The following is a 16,922-nucleotide window of genomic DNA, read 5'->3' on the forward strand; positions in this document are numbered from 1 at the left end:
CCCTAATGGCGCCTCCTGTGGCAGCCTGTGTCAGTTGTGAAGACACATTCTGTAAATTCCCCCAGCGTGGGACGAATAAGGAACTCAATTCATTTAATTGCATTTATTGTACATATGCAGACACACATATACACACAACACAATTTTCTCCATCATTGAAAGTGTCTCAGGAACTTAGTCAAGACAACACGGATGATCAAGGCGGGATTGGAACCTCATCACAAGACTGATCCTCTTGGGCCACGGGCTGCCCCCCCCCCCCCCCCCCTTTTTTTTTTTTACTTCCCTAACACTTCCTAGCAGAGGATGATTTTGATCCATTGACCTCTGGGTTTTGGGCCCAACATGCTTCCGCTGCAGCACTGTGCTGTGTACATATGTGTGACACCATAACGACAGTTTGAAGCCTTTTTTTAATAATACATAATAATATTTATTTTTATAATATTTGTTTTCCTTTGGCTTGAAAAAGAGAAGTTTTGATTTGAAGAAAAAGTATCAGGCCACATATATTTAATTCACAGTAATACACAGCTACTCTCAAGTGCCACTGATGTTCAATATTTCACAAATGTGTATCCTCATCATTTTTTAATCTCTAAATAGTTTATAAATATAATGGTACTTAGTGTTGGTTGCTTTTATTAATGTAGTTGTTTAGGATACATGCACAGTGACACATGGAGATCTGGAATCTAGAATCTTCAATGAAGCCCCATTCAAGCCCCATGGAGCCTGGGGACAGTTTGGCTGTGATAATTCTTCCTACCCCTACTTTATTTCTGCACATCAGTCTTTATGAATGAAACACTGCAGCGTCAACACCGACAGATTCCTCAAGATGAAACAACACCACAGCAGCTAAGGCAAAATCCACTGTCTGTGGTTTGCTCTTAATCCGTGGAGACTCTCAAATTACGCAGGCGCGTCACGAATCCTAAAGTGTCCAAGTGGGTTGGACAGGAGCCCGATCCCCCCCACCTTCCCTCCACTCCTCTCTCTCTCCTCCTCTCATTCTCTTTTCTTGAAGCAGTCCGGCCACATACTCATCACACACTCTTACGGCGCGTGCGCGTGGACGCGCGCTCCCTCTCATCTGCTGCTGTTCAGGGCAAAACCGCTCGCAGCTGCTGTCTGTGCTCCAGTGCTGATGAGCAGAGGGAGCGGACGGATCTGTCTCTGAGTGTGTGAAAGTGTGGGTGTGCGTGTGCAGCAGAGACACCAACCTTTGTTGGACTTGATACCGGACTGGAATACCCCTCACTCCTCTGTGGACACTTGTATTAGAGTTGCGCACAAACTTAGAAATCCGCGGGGTTTTTTTCCCGTCAGCATCACGTGGGCCAAATATAATTACACTGCGGGCCAGATTTGGCCCCTGAGCCTGAGTTTGACACATGTGATTTAGATCATATAAACAACATCGACCTTTTTCATTATTTGCATAAATCAAAATTTCATTTTTACTCTCTCGAAACTAAACACATTTTAAATGCTCTCACAGGCAGCGGGATAAATTCATTGGAAAACACCCAACAGCGAAATGGAAGTTTGAAGAGTCTGATTTCAAAATAAGAGCACGCAATAAAGAATTTAGCGGGTATAGCAAATTACTGTGTAATTTATGAGCCAACAGGGAAATGTTATCTAATGAACAGGCACTTGGTTGGGGTCTGGTTATACAAGTGTGTTTTCCCATATAATTAATATCTTATCAATGAGAACATTTCCTGTGCAAATAAATTAATTTAAGATTTTTATTTAGTCCAGTCTAAGCTCAGCAAAAATTGCATTAAAAAACATATGGAAAAAAGTAAACATGCTACTACAGGTATTTATAGTTACTATTATAATAATAAATTATTTTGAAATAATCCACACTCAAATTGATATTTATCACATAATCAGTTTAACACAGAATCAGATCAGATTTCACATTTTCAACATAAACTGAAATGTGTTTAATTAAATTATCAAAGGTTTGCAACAGGTTTCGATCTAGTGCCATCTGATTTTTTTTTTATTATTATTTTCCCAAAAATGGAAGACCACATTCAGGATTACTACATTTCTTAGACAGAGCAAGGATAGGTTGTGAACTTGATTCAAAGACACCGTCCAGAATTTATCATAGAGAGATTTCTCTGATGGAAAAGTGTGTGGGAAACCTTGTTCGTAATTTTTTAATTGTTTGTCAATGGATTAAATAAAAGTCAAAATAATCATAAAAGTTTCAAAATAGACTTTCAAAAATGGCATTGGTTAAAAGAAAATGACATCCTATCGAGTGACGAGTTAGGAGCTTTATTGTAACAGGTTTTACCGGAAGTCGTTTGCGTCGTTGTGTTCGCCGTCTTTATGGTCAGTTTATTACAAACACGCACAGCTGCTCTCAATCCACACACTCAGCGCCGCAGACTCAGCTGGGGACTGTGCTGTTCTCTGGCGGACTTATTTCTTCGAACTACGGGACGGAAACAGAGCAAAGCAGAGTTTGTCAGTGCTCCAAATCACTTTGATGCAAAAGTAAAAGTCCTCACAAACTGCTCCGGATGATCCGCCGGCAAAGATTCCCAGATGCTGGGTTTCATGTGTTTCACGTGTCTTCGCTCCACAGTCAGGTAGACTTGAGCGTATTTCTCACCCGGAGTGTCTGCGTGTGATTGATCCGTCCGTGGATGCGGGTGTCGGGCTCGGATCCAGAGCCCTGCAGGATCTGCCTGTCATAGGGGCTCCATCATCACCACCACCACCACTACCATCATCTTCATCATCATCATCATCATGCTCTATCCAGGTCTTCATAAGTGGATGAGGAATATTTCTCCAGTGATGCTGCTGCTGCTGCCGCTGCTGCTGCTGATGTTGGTGCAGATTTTGGGGCTTTTACCTACCACTGGAGCGGCTCCTGCCCAGACCACAGAGCAGCTGGACACAGGAGTGGTAAGTTTTTCACACGCTTTTTCACAAGTTAAGACTTCTGTGCGCAATGTGAGTGGAAGTTTGTCCCGTCCTCAGTGAAAAAGATGACGTTATACCTCATGCACATTTTAAGATCAGACTTCCCAGTGCAGCCATGTCAGAATTATGACTTAAAACGTAAAAGTAAAAATAAATAAAAATATATATTTTTTTACCCCAGTTCACAAAATGGCTCAACTGACTCTACAATATATGCCTTAAACCACAACACCCTAAAAACTAACAGCATTTTTTTCATTTAAATTGGAAATATAATAATTTGTGTTGTATGTTTATTATTAAACATATATATATATTAAGAATAAATAGAACACATTTGAGTTTCATAATCATATCATATTTGTGTTATGATAAACCTCAGGAGTCAAATAGTTTTATTAGTAATATATGATAAGGGTAGTACTAGTAGTTCGAGCGTCAGGCTCACAGTTACAGGTGCAGTACCTGTAGAGTCAAAACAGCATAAGAAAGAGGAGGAGAATGTTGTATAAAAATACTGTAATGAGTACATATATACGTATATTGCTGGAGTTAGACCAAGTCTTCGCACAACATGGGAGTTACCCCCAGCAGTCTAGGCATAAAGTATGGACAGCAGGGGCTCAAGTTAATTATAATAATACTAAATATGACCATAATGATGATTAATATAGTTATTATTAATATTACACAAAATTGCTCCCAAGTGAAGATCTAATTTACATTGTATAGGACAGGACTATAGCAATTAGTCCAGTAATTGAAACAGTTGACCAATGAATCAGTTGACAACAAATCAATCAATAATTCAATAATTCCATGCCATTTGAAGTCAATAATCTAACAGAAAAATAAACTAATCTCTTACCTTTCCTGACCCGCATGCAAATGTTTGCTGCTTAAAGTAATAAAGCAGCATTGACAGCGTCCATCTGGCCCAGAAGACAAATGGTTGTAATCCTAATGTGGCCCACATGTTTAATGGCCCCAATATGTTAAATTAGAGAAGAGCTTTTCTCAGACAAATTTTTAAATATATATGGACGGAATCCAACCATTGGAAAAACACATCAGACCCAGGTAGACAAAGTAATATTTAAAATTTAAACTGGTCTGGTGACTTTAAAATAATACCTCAATAAATAAAAATGTCTTTCAAAGCGGTGGGCTTACTTGGTCAGAGGGCAGGAAGTCAGCTGCACCAGTGGGATTCCAATGTGTGTACATCCAACCAGAAGCTCAGTTTTCCTCACTTACTTGGTGAGAGGCAGATGCTGTCCTCTTCGTACTTGACTTGAATTTTAACTGCTCAGTGCGTGATGCCGGAACTCGACTGTTTGTGATGGAAAATAAAACCAGGAGCCCACTTCTCCCTGTGGTGGTTTTGCAGTAAATAAATGTAAATGTATTTGCCCTGGTGGATTATCGACCTGCTGCGCTGCATGCTGACAACGTGTATATATATATATATGCTGAACTGATGGATGGCAAACCAGCTTCAATCACTTATGGTGGGCAGAGACAATCTGAACCATAACACGTTGTGATTGTCTCATTCTCTGGTCCAAGAGAGCGTCTGTAAAGTTTTTAACAAAAACACAGCGAAGCAGGAACAGATAAACTGTGATCAATTAAAATGAATACATGGTGCTTCTTGTGCTGCGTCAGTTTAAGTCAAGTCTATTTTAATAGTACAGACCAAATACAGTCCTTTACGTTGTCAGGAATGGGCTCACAATTTAAACATTAGGAATAGAAGACTTGAAAAAGTCTCGTAATAAATTATCATTTACTGGTGGTAAATAAAGGCCACCACAACAAGCAGCAACTAAAGTTGTCACATCTTCAGTGATGGTGATAAAACAATATTAGTGGACGTTAAATTGTCCTAACACTTTCATTTTCACTAATAAGTTTCGGCTTCGTCCCTTTTTCAGGGGTTTCCACAGCGAATCATTGATTTCCATCTCTCCCTGTTCTCTGTACCTTCTACTCTGACTCCAACTATCTGCATGTCCTCCCTCACTACATCCATATATCTCCTCTTTGGCCTTCCTCTCTTTCTCCTACCTGGTAGCTCCATCTCTAACATTCTTCTCCCAATGTATCCACTGTCCCTCCTCTGCACATGTCCAAACCATCTCAATCTGGCTTCTTTAGCTTTTTCTCGAAACCTTCCTGTCTGTGTTGTCCCTCTAATGACCTCATTCCTGATCCTGTCCATTCTTGTCACTCCTAAAGACAATCTTAGCATCTTTAAGTCTGCCACCTCCAGCTCCGCCTCCTGTCTTCTGCCTATTGCTACTGTCTCTGTACTGTACTGTACTCTGTACTTTACTGTAGGATGAGCTTCGCAATTTGTTCACAATTTGTGAACACAATTTGTTGTTTTAAACAGGCTAAAGGTGTAGCCTGTGTATTTTGTAATGTTGCCATGCTTCAAGGTATGTCTCCAACTCCAGGATGTACCAGATCTAGTTGTTATGTTGGGAGAGTTCACGCCAACTCTTAGTCGTCTTTAGTCAGGTGTTAGGTTACTTTACATACACCATGTGAAGCTGTATTTAAATTCTCTAAAGTCTCTTTAGTAGATTGAGGATTGTTCTGACTTTGCAGATCTTTTTGTAAGGTACATTTTCCACTTTGTTAATGGTGGTTTTCCTTCCTTGAAACTATTTGTCTGCCTCTTATATAATTCTAAACATTATTTTGAGAATCCCTGGTTTACTGACAGCTTTTGTTCTAACCATAAAGCGAACATATGGATTTTGTTAGAGTTGTGGTACACATATGTCTCTGGAGTATCTGTCTACTCCTTATGTGCCACTTTCAACCATTAAGTGGAAGTTTAATAATCTGGAAAATCTGTGAATGTGTCTCAAAACAAGCCTTTCCAATTATACCTACTTATTGACAGTGAAAGTGGGGGAGGGCTTTACTCATACACCACAGTTGGACCGTTTCATGTTCAACCCAACTGCTAAACACAGATGCTCATTTAGCACAGCATTAAATGAACACCAGCTATACTATATTAAACACTTAAGGCGGTAGAAATGTGTCGCCATCTTCAACACCACAGGGAGACATCCATCTAGTTGTTATTCTACATTTTAACATACAAATACTGTTGAAGTAACAAATTAATCGACTGACCACTTACAAAGTATTGGATCTTCATTTTTTCTGGAGCTTCCTCATCTTTTGGGTCTGATGGTTGGCCAACAGTTTGTTGTCTTGTGTCCTGACAGTTTAACATACCTGGCAGGGTGGCATATGCCAGTGTTTCCCAAACTTTTTTTCTGGGGACCCATATTTTAATAGTCACAAACATTCGCTGCCCAAGTCAATAGACATTATTTGTAAACTCCTGGGAAGCATGATGTGAGACGAGCCCCCCCAAAAATTGTTGTGACCCACCTGAGAGTCTTTGGGAAATAATGGCATATGCTACCTCCATACACAAAAAACACTGGGTTGAGCATTAGCCTGGCAACTACTTCTCTTTCATTACCCTTCAAAAGTTAAGAATCCAGCTGAGATCAAACCTTTTTTTTTTCTTTTCATTTTATTTTCACTGAAGCTTGTTACTTCACATTATGTTTTGAATTAGATGTCTGAGACACACATTAGTCTGAACTAAAGTATCATAATATGTCCTTTAAAGTGTGATATTCTGTATCGGTTTAGAAGAACGAACAATTGGGAGTTTTTTTTTCTCTCAGGTTCCTCAGAGTGCATTATCTTTAGAACGTCCCCTACCAAAAGAGCTGACAGCATTGCGCCTGTATTGGAATACTGTAGGCCACTGAACGAATGCAGCTGCTGATGGATTTTCCTTCATTATGTGAAACACTTGAATCAGTCCAGTTCAAGCGTTTGGAGGACTGGGACCTGGAAGAATGAAAGTCTGCACAGAGAGACAATGAGAATTGGTTTTAATGGCAGACACATATTCTCATGTGTGTGCAGTTTTTCCTCTACATTTACTCCTGAGGTACTGCTCTCACACTCACCCCTCAAAGCAGGAATAGATTCATGTTACTCCGCAACTTCATTGCCTCTGCACACACCCCCATCTCTCTCTGTTGTTTTTTTTTCTTTATTGTACAGAAGCTTTAGATTCCACTGTCTTCATCCCACCTCCACCTTCTCCTGCTGCTGTGCTGCCTCTAGACGACTCCTCATCTCCTAGATCTTAGTTGAATTGAATTGTACTTCCTTATATAAGTGGCAAGTGACGCGGTTCTGCTTGTGTACGGGTGTCTAAGTGGCACTGAGTCATCAGCAGGTTTCATCCGGAAGTGGTTCAACAATCTTTAGATGATGAGGTTAAAGGTCACATTACTTGACTTCCCTCATCATTAAAATCTTCATGTCGATTCATTCTTCAGCTCTACGAACGTGTCCATCTCGACTTTGATCAGACAGAGTCCTTAAAGCTGCCTTGATAGTGTATTGTCCCTTATCAAGCAGCAGTCGAGTGTGTGAACAAACACTTGGCATCTTTCCTGTGCATCAGAGAGTGCAGTAATGTGGGCATCACGCAGATTACTGCTGCGCGCTTCATATCAAAGAGTGAAATTCTTCATTATTTAAAATCCACTGTCCTCCATCATATCAGGCCTCACAACTGGGTTTTTGAAAGGTGCACTAAGGGGAGCTGTTCATGTGGGCTATCAGCACTTTGACGGTGCAAACCAAAACAATATGATGTAAAATTCTGAAACTTTCTGTTTTTTTATGTATTATTAAACTAAATCTACTGATTCACATGGTGATACGGTCAGAATGAACCAAGAATGAGTCATTAGAAAACATTCAGGATCGCTGTGATCAATAATAAATAAGTGCCCAGATACTGATTAATATTATATATAATTTTAATGCCTGACAATTTTGGTTCCAGAAACCAGTACAAAAAGAAAATATATTTTCTTGTCAAAGTTTTAGTCAAACTGTTTAACAGTAATAAGTAACTTCAGCATCAAAATAATCTGAATGGAATTAATTATATTAAATATTTTTAATAATTAAATTAAATTTTAATTCACTTTATTGCAGGCACAGAATGGTACACACTTTATGTCCTAAAATTCCATTTATCGTTACTCATGCTGTTATCAGTGGCAGGTGACAGAAAATATTTTAGGTATTTACACACACTGCACAGAAGGTTATAGTTTCACTGACGCACCTTGAGACTAAAATCCCATCATTAACTCCCTTCCTGTGTTTGTGGTTGTCCAACCTCAGGTCAGCGGCCCGGCTTGTGTCAGAGCAGCCTGACTGAGGTCAGGACAGTCAGTAGGTCTACAACTGACAGTCTGACTGAGACAACAGTCAAATGGATTGTTGTTGTTCAGGACTGTAGACTGATTAATATTGTTGAGGACCACGACTGGACTGAAGTTTAGAAAGAAACTCTTCACACGTTCTACAAGACACCGTCAAGATGAACAGTAACGACTGAACTACACCAACTCTATGGAGAGGAATTTTGAACACTACTGTTTTACTGTTACCATTTATATTCTGTGGGTTTGTGCTGTTTCCTTTTCGAGCTGCAGCATGACCACGTTATGAATAGGAAACTGATTTCTGTAATTAGGAGTGGGCCAGACTTCAGAACAACATCTCTCATTGATTTTTCAGGATTTTTGTAGTCCTGCCAGCGATGGGCATTAGAGCTGTTGAGCTCAAACAGCAGCTTTTGAACATGAAAAAAAAAAAAATAGAAATAGCAACTTTATTATGAGTTCATTGTTGTCACTGGGCTTTTTCAACAAGTTGAATAAGCATGCTGACTTTACAAAATTCGCACTTCACTTTTTGAACATCCCAGCCAGAAGTCCTATTTATGGTGCCAGAAAACAGTCCCAGTGCTTGGATAACGGATCAGTAAAAATGCAGAGGGTTTCTGGTTCTCTACATTTTTCCTCATTGGTATTAAGCTTATAGTGAAATTGCCCATTTTTCTGATTTTCTAAATTTCCAGAAATTGTCCTTTAAATTATGGGGAACGAGTAAATTGATAATATGAATGAATCCAGATCATTATGTTGTTAACACCCAATTTACAACTTTGGTGCTTTTTTTTTAATTGAGCATATTAATTATTCAGCGTGGTTAAAAAATGTCAGATGAGTCAACGTTCTTTATTCTGACGGTAACGTCTTGAATCCTGTCTTATTTTGTCATCTTTCAAATGTAGCGTAGAAGTCACTATAACTGGTAATTACAGTACTTCACAAGTTTTTAATAAGATAATTATCCTAATTATTATGGAAAAAAAATAAGCATCACCCCTAAGGTGACATCTGCTTTCAGCTCTAATTAGACAACTCATTAGACGAGCAGGTGGCGCGTGTGTGTTTGTGAGTGTGTGTTGATTATTAAAAACAGAGTCTCAGCTGAGGCAGGCCCTGATTTTTGGAAGGTTGTGGCCGGACAAAGAGTTCCTGCCTCTCCTGTGAGTCGCTGATTGAATTCTAAGCAGGACTCTTTCTGCATTGATAAAAATGTGCTCAGCCGCTGAGAACAACTGGATCATTTGATGCTCAGGTTTGGATCAGATTTGGCCTTGCTGTGCACATAACTACCACACATTAGGGATTTGATCTGGAAGCACAAACCCGTGTCCTGATCCCCAACCCTGCTGCTCCATTGTCCCAGTGCACTTAACAGTCACTGTTCTGCATCAATAATGTTTAAGGTGTCTGATTCTTTGTGTAACTGTGACTGCAATTAACTGAGCTACAAATCCAAGCCTCACAGCAAAAAAAGAAAAGCAAAAGGAAAATCCAGTATTTCACTTTTCAGTTTTACTATTTTCCAGCCCACAAATTTGCAATTAATGCATGTGAAGGAGCTGCTACCCAACAGCTACGCTTCTATAATGTGCACCGTTACCTGCTCATTGTGTCATTTTACTGCCAGAGCCTGTTATTTTCTGCATTAGTAGCCAGTGACAGTAAAACTCTCGTAGGACTATTTACCTGCAGAATGAGAACTGTACTTGATCCAGAGTGAGGTGTAGGATTGCCAGTTTTTTTGACACTTCACATTCAGCATTCAACATTCACAGGTCTAGTTGGTCACATGTCCACCCAACAGGAAGTGACAGAACAGATTGTTGCTCTTATGCAGGAATTGAAGCATTAAAAGTGGACATGAAATATTATGGCCTAAAAGTGTAGAGGTTTACTCATTTATAGCTGTTTTATAGAGAGCATTGTTAAAAGACAGCAGCCAGAAAACAAAAAAGCATCCTTCAAACAGGGGGCGCTGCAACTTTTGGAAGTTCATTAACGCTGTTTCTAAAAAGACTAAAAACAATCATGTAAAATTAAAGTTTTCTAATAGAAAAACATTGTAGTTTCATCTGCAAAAAACCGCCAAATGTCAGATTTTTTTTAGTTTATTTTACTGACTGACAAAGATAGAGGTGCATTTAAAATATAGATATTCTGAGCTTTGTGAATCGAAAAAAAAAAAGGTTGTCAGACTTTCTCACCGTCATTACTCAATGACAACTGCTCTGGGTTTTGAAAAATAAATCCCAGTGTAACTTTTATGGATTTGGGATGCACCAAAACCCATTCTTCCTCAAGAAGTATCAGTAAAAGAACTGTTTTTGCTGACTACACGAATGAAAATACTTGTAGTTGAGTCGATTTGTATATTTTAAAAATGGTAGCCAAGAAAAAAATAACATTGTACTTTCTGAGGATTTGGACTTTGGGTAAAAACCACCAGCACAAGTGAGATGACAAGATCTTGTGTGGGAATAGAGGAGCATACAGTAAACACAGCCTAACTGTGTACACAGTGACCTGTATATTTGATGGGTTTTTATGACAGATATTGAGTTGGATATGTTTCAAGAATCAAAACCAGATGAAGTTTTGGAAACAGAGGCCAACCAGACTGGTTCAAAGTCAAAAAAATCATTTTAAATTCCTTCAGTGAGAATCGGCCCACAGTTCCATCTGGTCTTACGTTCATCGGTCGTCACCACCCAGCTATTGGACTGTACGTCCACTGTACTCCCATGTTTGACCTTGTAATACAAAGTTTGAATGCAACTACAGCTGCAGTCTGCTTCTATTACCACCAGCCCTCATTATCTCCCTCTCTCTCGCTCTCTGTCTGTCTCTGTCTCGCACCACTCGTTTTGGACAGTCAAATTTTACTTCTACATCTGTCAGTCTCTCGCGCTTTGAGGCTTTTTTTTTTCCTCCCAGCTGTGATGGGAGGCTTTCGTCTACCACTACATCATGGTTCTCCTGATTGCACCCAGAGGCTGGAGGATAGATGGGACTCAAAGAGAAACTGGATGCTGAGAATATCAAGGGAGTGGGGGGAGATTTGATTGAGGGATTGTTGCCATGAAATAAGTCACAGTTAAGCTTGAGAAAAGAACTGCATATAAAATAAAAAGGAAGATGATAGCGCAGCGTAGTTCTTCTCCAAAAGCATCAGCCCTAATGACGGGGGGGAGACTTTCCTCTTTCAGGGGTTACCTTTCAATTGCAAACCAGGAGAAAAGTTAACTCCGTCTCCTCCTGGCTGTTAGAGTGGACTTTATTCAGCTGCTCCGTGCTCCCATCAAAATGCGTGACCTTCTGTCTGCAGGATGTCAAAGTGGGGGAGATGAATAGGGACCAGAGAGCAGAATATGTGATTTTGTGATGATTGATGCCGAGCATGAGAAACAGTTCGGCACGATCTCAGCTTCTTGGGAAGATACTTCATGTCTTTGAGACTGAAACAATCACACCTGTCATTGCAACTGTGCACATTTCTGAGAGGATTGTCAGGAGTTTGCAGCGTTTTCTCAGGTTAACCCAGCTGGGGGTTTTAAGTGATCTGGGACTTTTTTACCGCACGGCTATCACGGCAGCAGCGTTGTTGAGACAGATGTGTGGCAGCTGCAACACTTCTGCTTGTCATTTTCACTCAGTGACGACACCACAGTTGACTTCAAATGACTTATACAAATGGAATGTGTTGTGGTTAATGAGATTGTTTTAGGTTTCAGCGTGTCATACGTTCAGAACTGGATCTGTTCCCTCTTTGATCAAAGCGGGAAAGAAGTCTCTGCAATTCCGAGCGATATGCAAATGAAGCAATTTCACATTTCTTTTTTTTTTCCTGCTTCTTGACTTTACTTCATGGTAAAATGACTGAACTCATCTTTGGAACAATGCTGCTGTGTCTGATCTTTGTCTTGTTGTTTGTCTGCTTTTCATTTGGAGAAAAGATGGCGGACATTCACGGTGAACGTTTCCAGTCACAGAACAGTAGTTTAATCCTGTTTATTTCTGTTTAATTTTACATTAGTGATGGATTTAATATCGAGGGCACGACGACGACGACGCTTGCCATAACAGAACCGCACGCAACAGTCATTTTCCATTGGCTTGAACTGACTGTATTACTCCTGCTGCAGGCCTCCCCGTATAGAAAACCTCAAATCAGTTCCATGTGGACAGTTCTATTTTAACCCCGGCGGCCCGGCCCCTCCTCGTCCTCTTAAACCAGATCAAGGTTTTTGGTTGCCATTGCTATTCAAAGGAGCAGCTAAATCTTGTAATTACAGCGGTTTCTGGTGTTGCGCTGGCTCGCACGCCAGAGTCTAAAATAATCTATAGTGCTGCCAGCTGAAATGCCAATAGACGGCTTTAATAGTACGATCAAGAAAACCAAAGAACGGCAACAGAGGCTGCTCTCAAATTGCTTGCAGGAATTGGCAGAATTGTAATAAATGTGGTTACTGTTCCTGTGTGTGTGTGTAAGATGTCAGTGTCTACTCTCTGTGGTTGTGTCAAGTGTGTGTTCTTCAGTATCAGTGGCTGTACTCGTGTGTCCATCATCAGCATCATCCCTTTATCCTTAAGAAGTTACAGTAGATGAGATGATAAACCGTGGAAGGAAAGGAGACGATAATAGATGAGGCTGATTGGTTTGTATATTTAGAGTCAACTCCAGTCTGTGGTGTGTTCACAATCACATTCCTCTAAAGGTCTAAATAAAATGAAGACAACTGAAGTGGATGCAAGGGGAGGGAGAGGGAGATGGAGGAGGGAGATTTGAGTGGGTGGCAGAGATAAGCCTCTCCCTATCACTGGGTATTAGGCCCATTTTCTTTTAGTCCACTGTTGATACTCAGCTTCTTACCGAGTGCATATGACGAACCACTTAAAAAGTCCGCAGTATATCATGAGCTTCAATCTCTCTGAGGTTTGATCTCACAGCCGGGTATATGTTAAGGAGCTGGGGCGATCACTTGTGGTGTAAAAATAGAGTCCAACACATACAGGGATCCATGAAAGTGGCTACACTTGTGTGTCTCTGTGTGTATTTTTGCATGTCTACTGTCGACATGCCAGTTGCCAACATTCTTCCGTTAACACCAGAGGGACATTGTCTTGTTTGCAGGCCTCAGCAGAGTAGCATATGACATCTATTCTCTAACGTATGCGGGGCCTTTTAATGAACGTCATGCGAGGACGGTCCATAAATATAGTCACACGTCTCGTATGCATTTCAACCTATGGCTTTGAACTTTAGAAGGAATACATGGAAATAGATCTCTGACATCACAACACTTTGCTGACTGAGCTCCAGACTTTTATTAATCATCACTTATTATTCACATGCACACAAATTGAGCGAGGCACAATACAGTTTTATGACGTAAAGGTAAATTGCCCCTGGTTCCTGTGGTTTTGATTGACATTTTTCATATTCTTATAGGTCACTGGGAGCAATAACAATTTACATGTGATATTGATTGTCTGCGTTTGTGACAGAACAACAGTGGTTTTTTAAAAAGACCTTTTCTGGTGGGGTTTTTTTTAATGATGGTGTCAATGCTAAAAAAAACAAACAAAAAAATGGATGGATTTTAAATTTAGTGTTAGTTCCAGTGCCCAATAAAGCTGTCACTTTTTACCTACAGTTTTAATATAAGCTAAAGCCTCAAGTAAAACCTCTAATTAAACAACTGCTGTGTTCGCACGCTTTGTGTGCCGTAAAGGAAATCAGTGAGACACATTTTAGCATGTCTTTTGCCTTAAGCAATCAAGGAGCATAACACCAAGTCATCCGTAAAGCGACCGTTTGAGGTTAAAGAGTTTTACAGAACTTTTTTTTTCCAGCTACTGTATACTTCTCTTGCTATCTCCGCTAGCGCCCTACACCAAGAGTGTTGCCCTTGTGATTAGAAGTTTTTATGTGATTTTGCTGTTGGCAAACAAGCGGTTTAATCAAATTTCATGCAAGTTTATACATTTTTCTTGGCACACAATAACAGCAGACTATCTTAAAAACAGCCCATTTACAGTTTAAATGTTCAGTCTGTCCCACGTTTTCTTTAAAGAAATTTCCTAGACATTTTCTGCTTTTTTTATTTTTTCAAGAGAGTACAGACGGCAGCAGATAAAATCATTTGCCTGTCGACAAGATTACTCAAGCGTTTCCAGGAATTCTTCCTTATACTAATGTTTCAGTATCAGTAACCCGATACATACATCTTTAATTAGTTCTTATGTTTATTTAGTTTTTATTATTTTGGCATCCACATTTTGACTAATTAAGTTGTTCATCAACAATTAATGCCTCTGTGCCAGCACAAAAATGAGTAGATTTAACTGGAAGAAAAACAGAAAGAATCCACTGTTCAGCCAGAAGAACACATGAATATTTATCACTATATAATGCCACATTTAAAATAATGTTGACAAGAAAAAAAAATGAAAAATTTGCTCTTGAAGTGGGTCTACAGTTGATACTAAACAGACTCTGAGACAATTTCTATTAAGTGTGTGTGTGTGTGTGTGTGTAATTTGTGTTTATCCTTCTGCTTCGGTCCGGGCCATCAAGAAACTGTGGGCCAGCTTTATTAAATCCTTGTGTCTGTGGGCTCTGGCCCAGTGCCATGCCACATTACCGCCCACAGAGCAGAAGAACTTCAAACGAGGTTGGGGAGCGTTTTCCCTCAGCCAGGCCACTGAAACTCATGGCTGTTAAAGTTGATCCCCCGGTCGGGATGCTGGTCTTAATTGGCCCCATCAGTTTGTGTATTTTTAATCTCTGTGTGAAAATTCTTGGAGTTCTCCATCTCATCTCCGTCACAACATCAGAGGGACGGCTGCTCAGAGGCATAGTAGGAGTGAAAGTGGAAATGGTTTGGAAAAGTTTTGGAAATAGAGAATGAGGAAGACCCTAGAGACGGTCCAGGTATGTAGTGAGAAAGGGTATGAAGTTGGTCGAACAAGAGCAGAGCCAGAGAATTTACTGAGGTGATTCTAGAAGGAAAACGGAGAAGAACAATGCTCTGGGTCTATGTATAGAAAAATGCTCGCAATAATGTGTCGTTTGCAGCATGTTTTCTTCCTAGCGTGCACCCATTGTTTTTCTATGGCTTTGTATTATTGTTCGAAACACACCTGTCTTCCTGCTAGCTTGCAATAATATGTTGTTAACTGGTGCGCAGCGCTCTCATGGTACCATAGTAATTCAGGGTTGCCACTAATTTCCAACTAAAATATTGGTTGTCAAACTGAATGTTCAAATTATACACTGGGATTTAGTGGGCTGTTTCATATGCACAGTGTAGGTGAGCTGCTGCTGGTATGGGTGGAGAGATTTTACCCTGTGTTAGGAAGAAAACCAAAGCTCCAAACCAGTGGTTAGGGCTGTCATGAAATGAACAATATAATGGTACATATATAAAATATATGTTATATATTATAGCAGTTGATATTGGATGAAATGGTTTAAATTCACACATTTCATCACAGGGTTAGGGTCATCACATTTCCCACTCACTCACAGCACCTTAATGTTAAACTATAATTAGCATAGCAATAGCATTTGTTCCTTGTCTTTATGCTAATTAATGACCAAAAAAAATAACTGAAATCTAGAAAAAGAAAAAAGAAGCAAAGTCCTAAATAGGTTCCACAGATTTTGACTTCCAGGGCCCCATCTTGGCCCTAGGCCGTACTTTGGACACGCATGCTCCTAGAGGTCACCCTTCAGTGCATGTGGCGGAACTCATAAATTATGGTTAATGTGGTCATTTGTACTTGGTCAGGTTCACTCAAAACCTGTAGTTAACAAGCCTGATTAATGGGCCCCTAATCTGCCCACGGCTGGGAAACGCCCCACATGTTGACCTCCCTGCACAAGAAATATGATTTGTCCCGCAGGAGTACTAATGTCACAAATGAACTATGAAATAAACCATAAAATTACTTTGCAGAAGGGATTGTGTTCTATGAAGTTACCCAAATATTTTTTTAGTTCAGGTTCAAGTTCAGGTTCCTACAGTAAATGGTACTTTACTGTCCCTACTGTAGGCAGGGAGACACTACAAGAGGCAGCAGCCTCCACTTCTAATCCAAGAGCTGTACAGCCATAATCGTCACGGCAACAAAACTCTCGATCCTCTGGGTATATTACTGATTTTTTTTAAAAAAAAACACGTTATAATGATGGTACTGTTACAGCCAGTGACTATCACATCAAGTTGTTAGAGTGAGTGAGATTCAGAGTAGTCGTAGCAACAGGCACAAACTAAGTGCTAAAGGTTAGTTGAGAACTGTTTTCTCCTCATGGGAACCAGGTAAAGTAACAGCTAAAGTAATGAGCTATGAGTATAAAAAAATATTTATGCCGCTAAAGTTTCAGACGTGTCACCAGTTCGCTGGGCCATCTCCCAGGAGCTTGATGAGAGGGAGTGTGAACAGGAGCATTCAGGACTGAGGTGATGGAGACTGAGGTTCTGTTGGACAGTTTAATGAAGTAGCTCTGAATGTTGAAGAGCTTTTGATCAGGTTGAAGGTGAATAAAGTCAGCCCTGTGAAATGTTACAAAAGAATGGTGACATACTGTGGTGTTAGGGCTGAAATAGTGGCTTTACTTAATGTCGCCTTCTGTGTCAGCCAGCG

At 40.1% G+C, this 16,922-nt stretch overlaps 1 protein-coding gene across 1 annotated transcript in view; it reads left to right on the plus strand.

Annotated features, from left to right (window-relative positions):
- Window positions 1–2,288: 2,288 nt before the first annotated feature.
- Window positions 2,289–16,922, plus strand: part of LOC103389474 (matrix metalloproteinase-17-like) — a 67,292-nt gene continuing 52,658 nt past the window's right edge. Inside the window, exon 1 of the mRNA XM_008324890.3 lies at window positions 2,289–2,943. Within this exon, the coding sequence (XP_008323112.1) occupies window positions 2,785–2,943 (159 nt within the window). The 5' untranslated portion in view covers window positions 2,289–2,784. The remainder of the gene's footprint in view (window positions 2,944–16,922) is intronic.

This window comes from Cynoglossus semilaevis, chromosome 14, assembly GCF_000523025.1.
Source record: "Cynoglossus semilaevis isolate Cse_v1.0 chromosome 14, Cse_v1.0, whole genome shotgun sequence".
NCBI lineage: Eukaryota > Metazoa > Chordata > Actinopteri > Pleuronectiformes > Cynoglossidae > Cynoglossus > Cynoglossus semilaevis.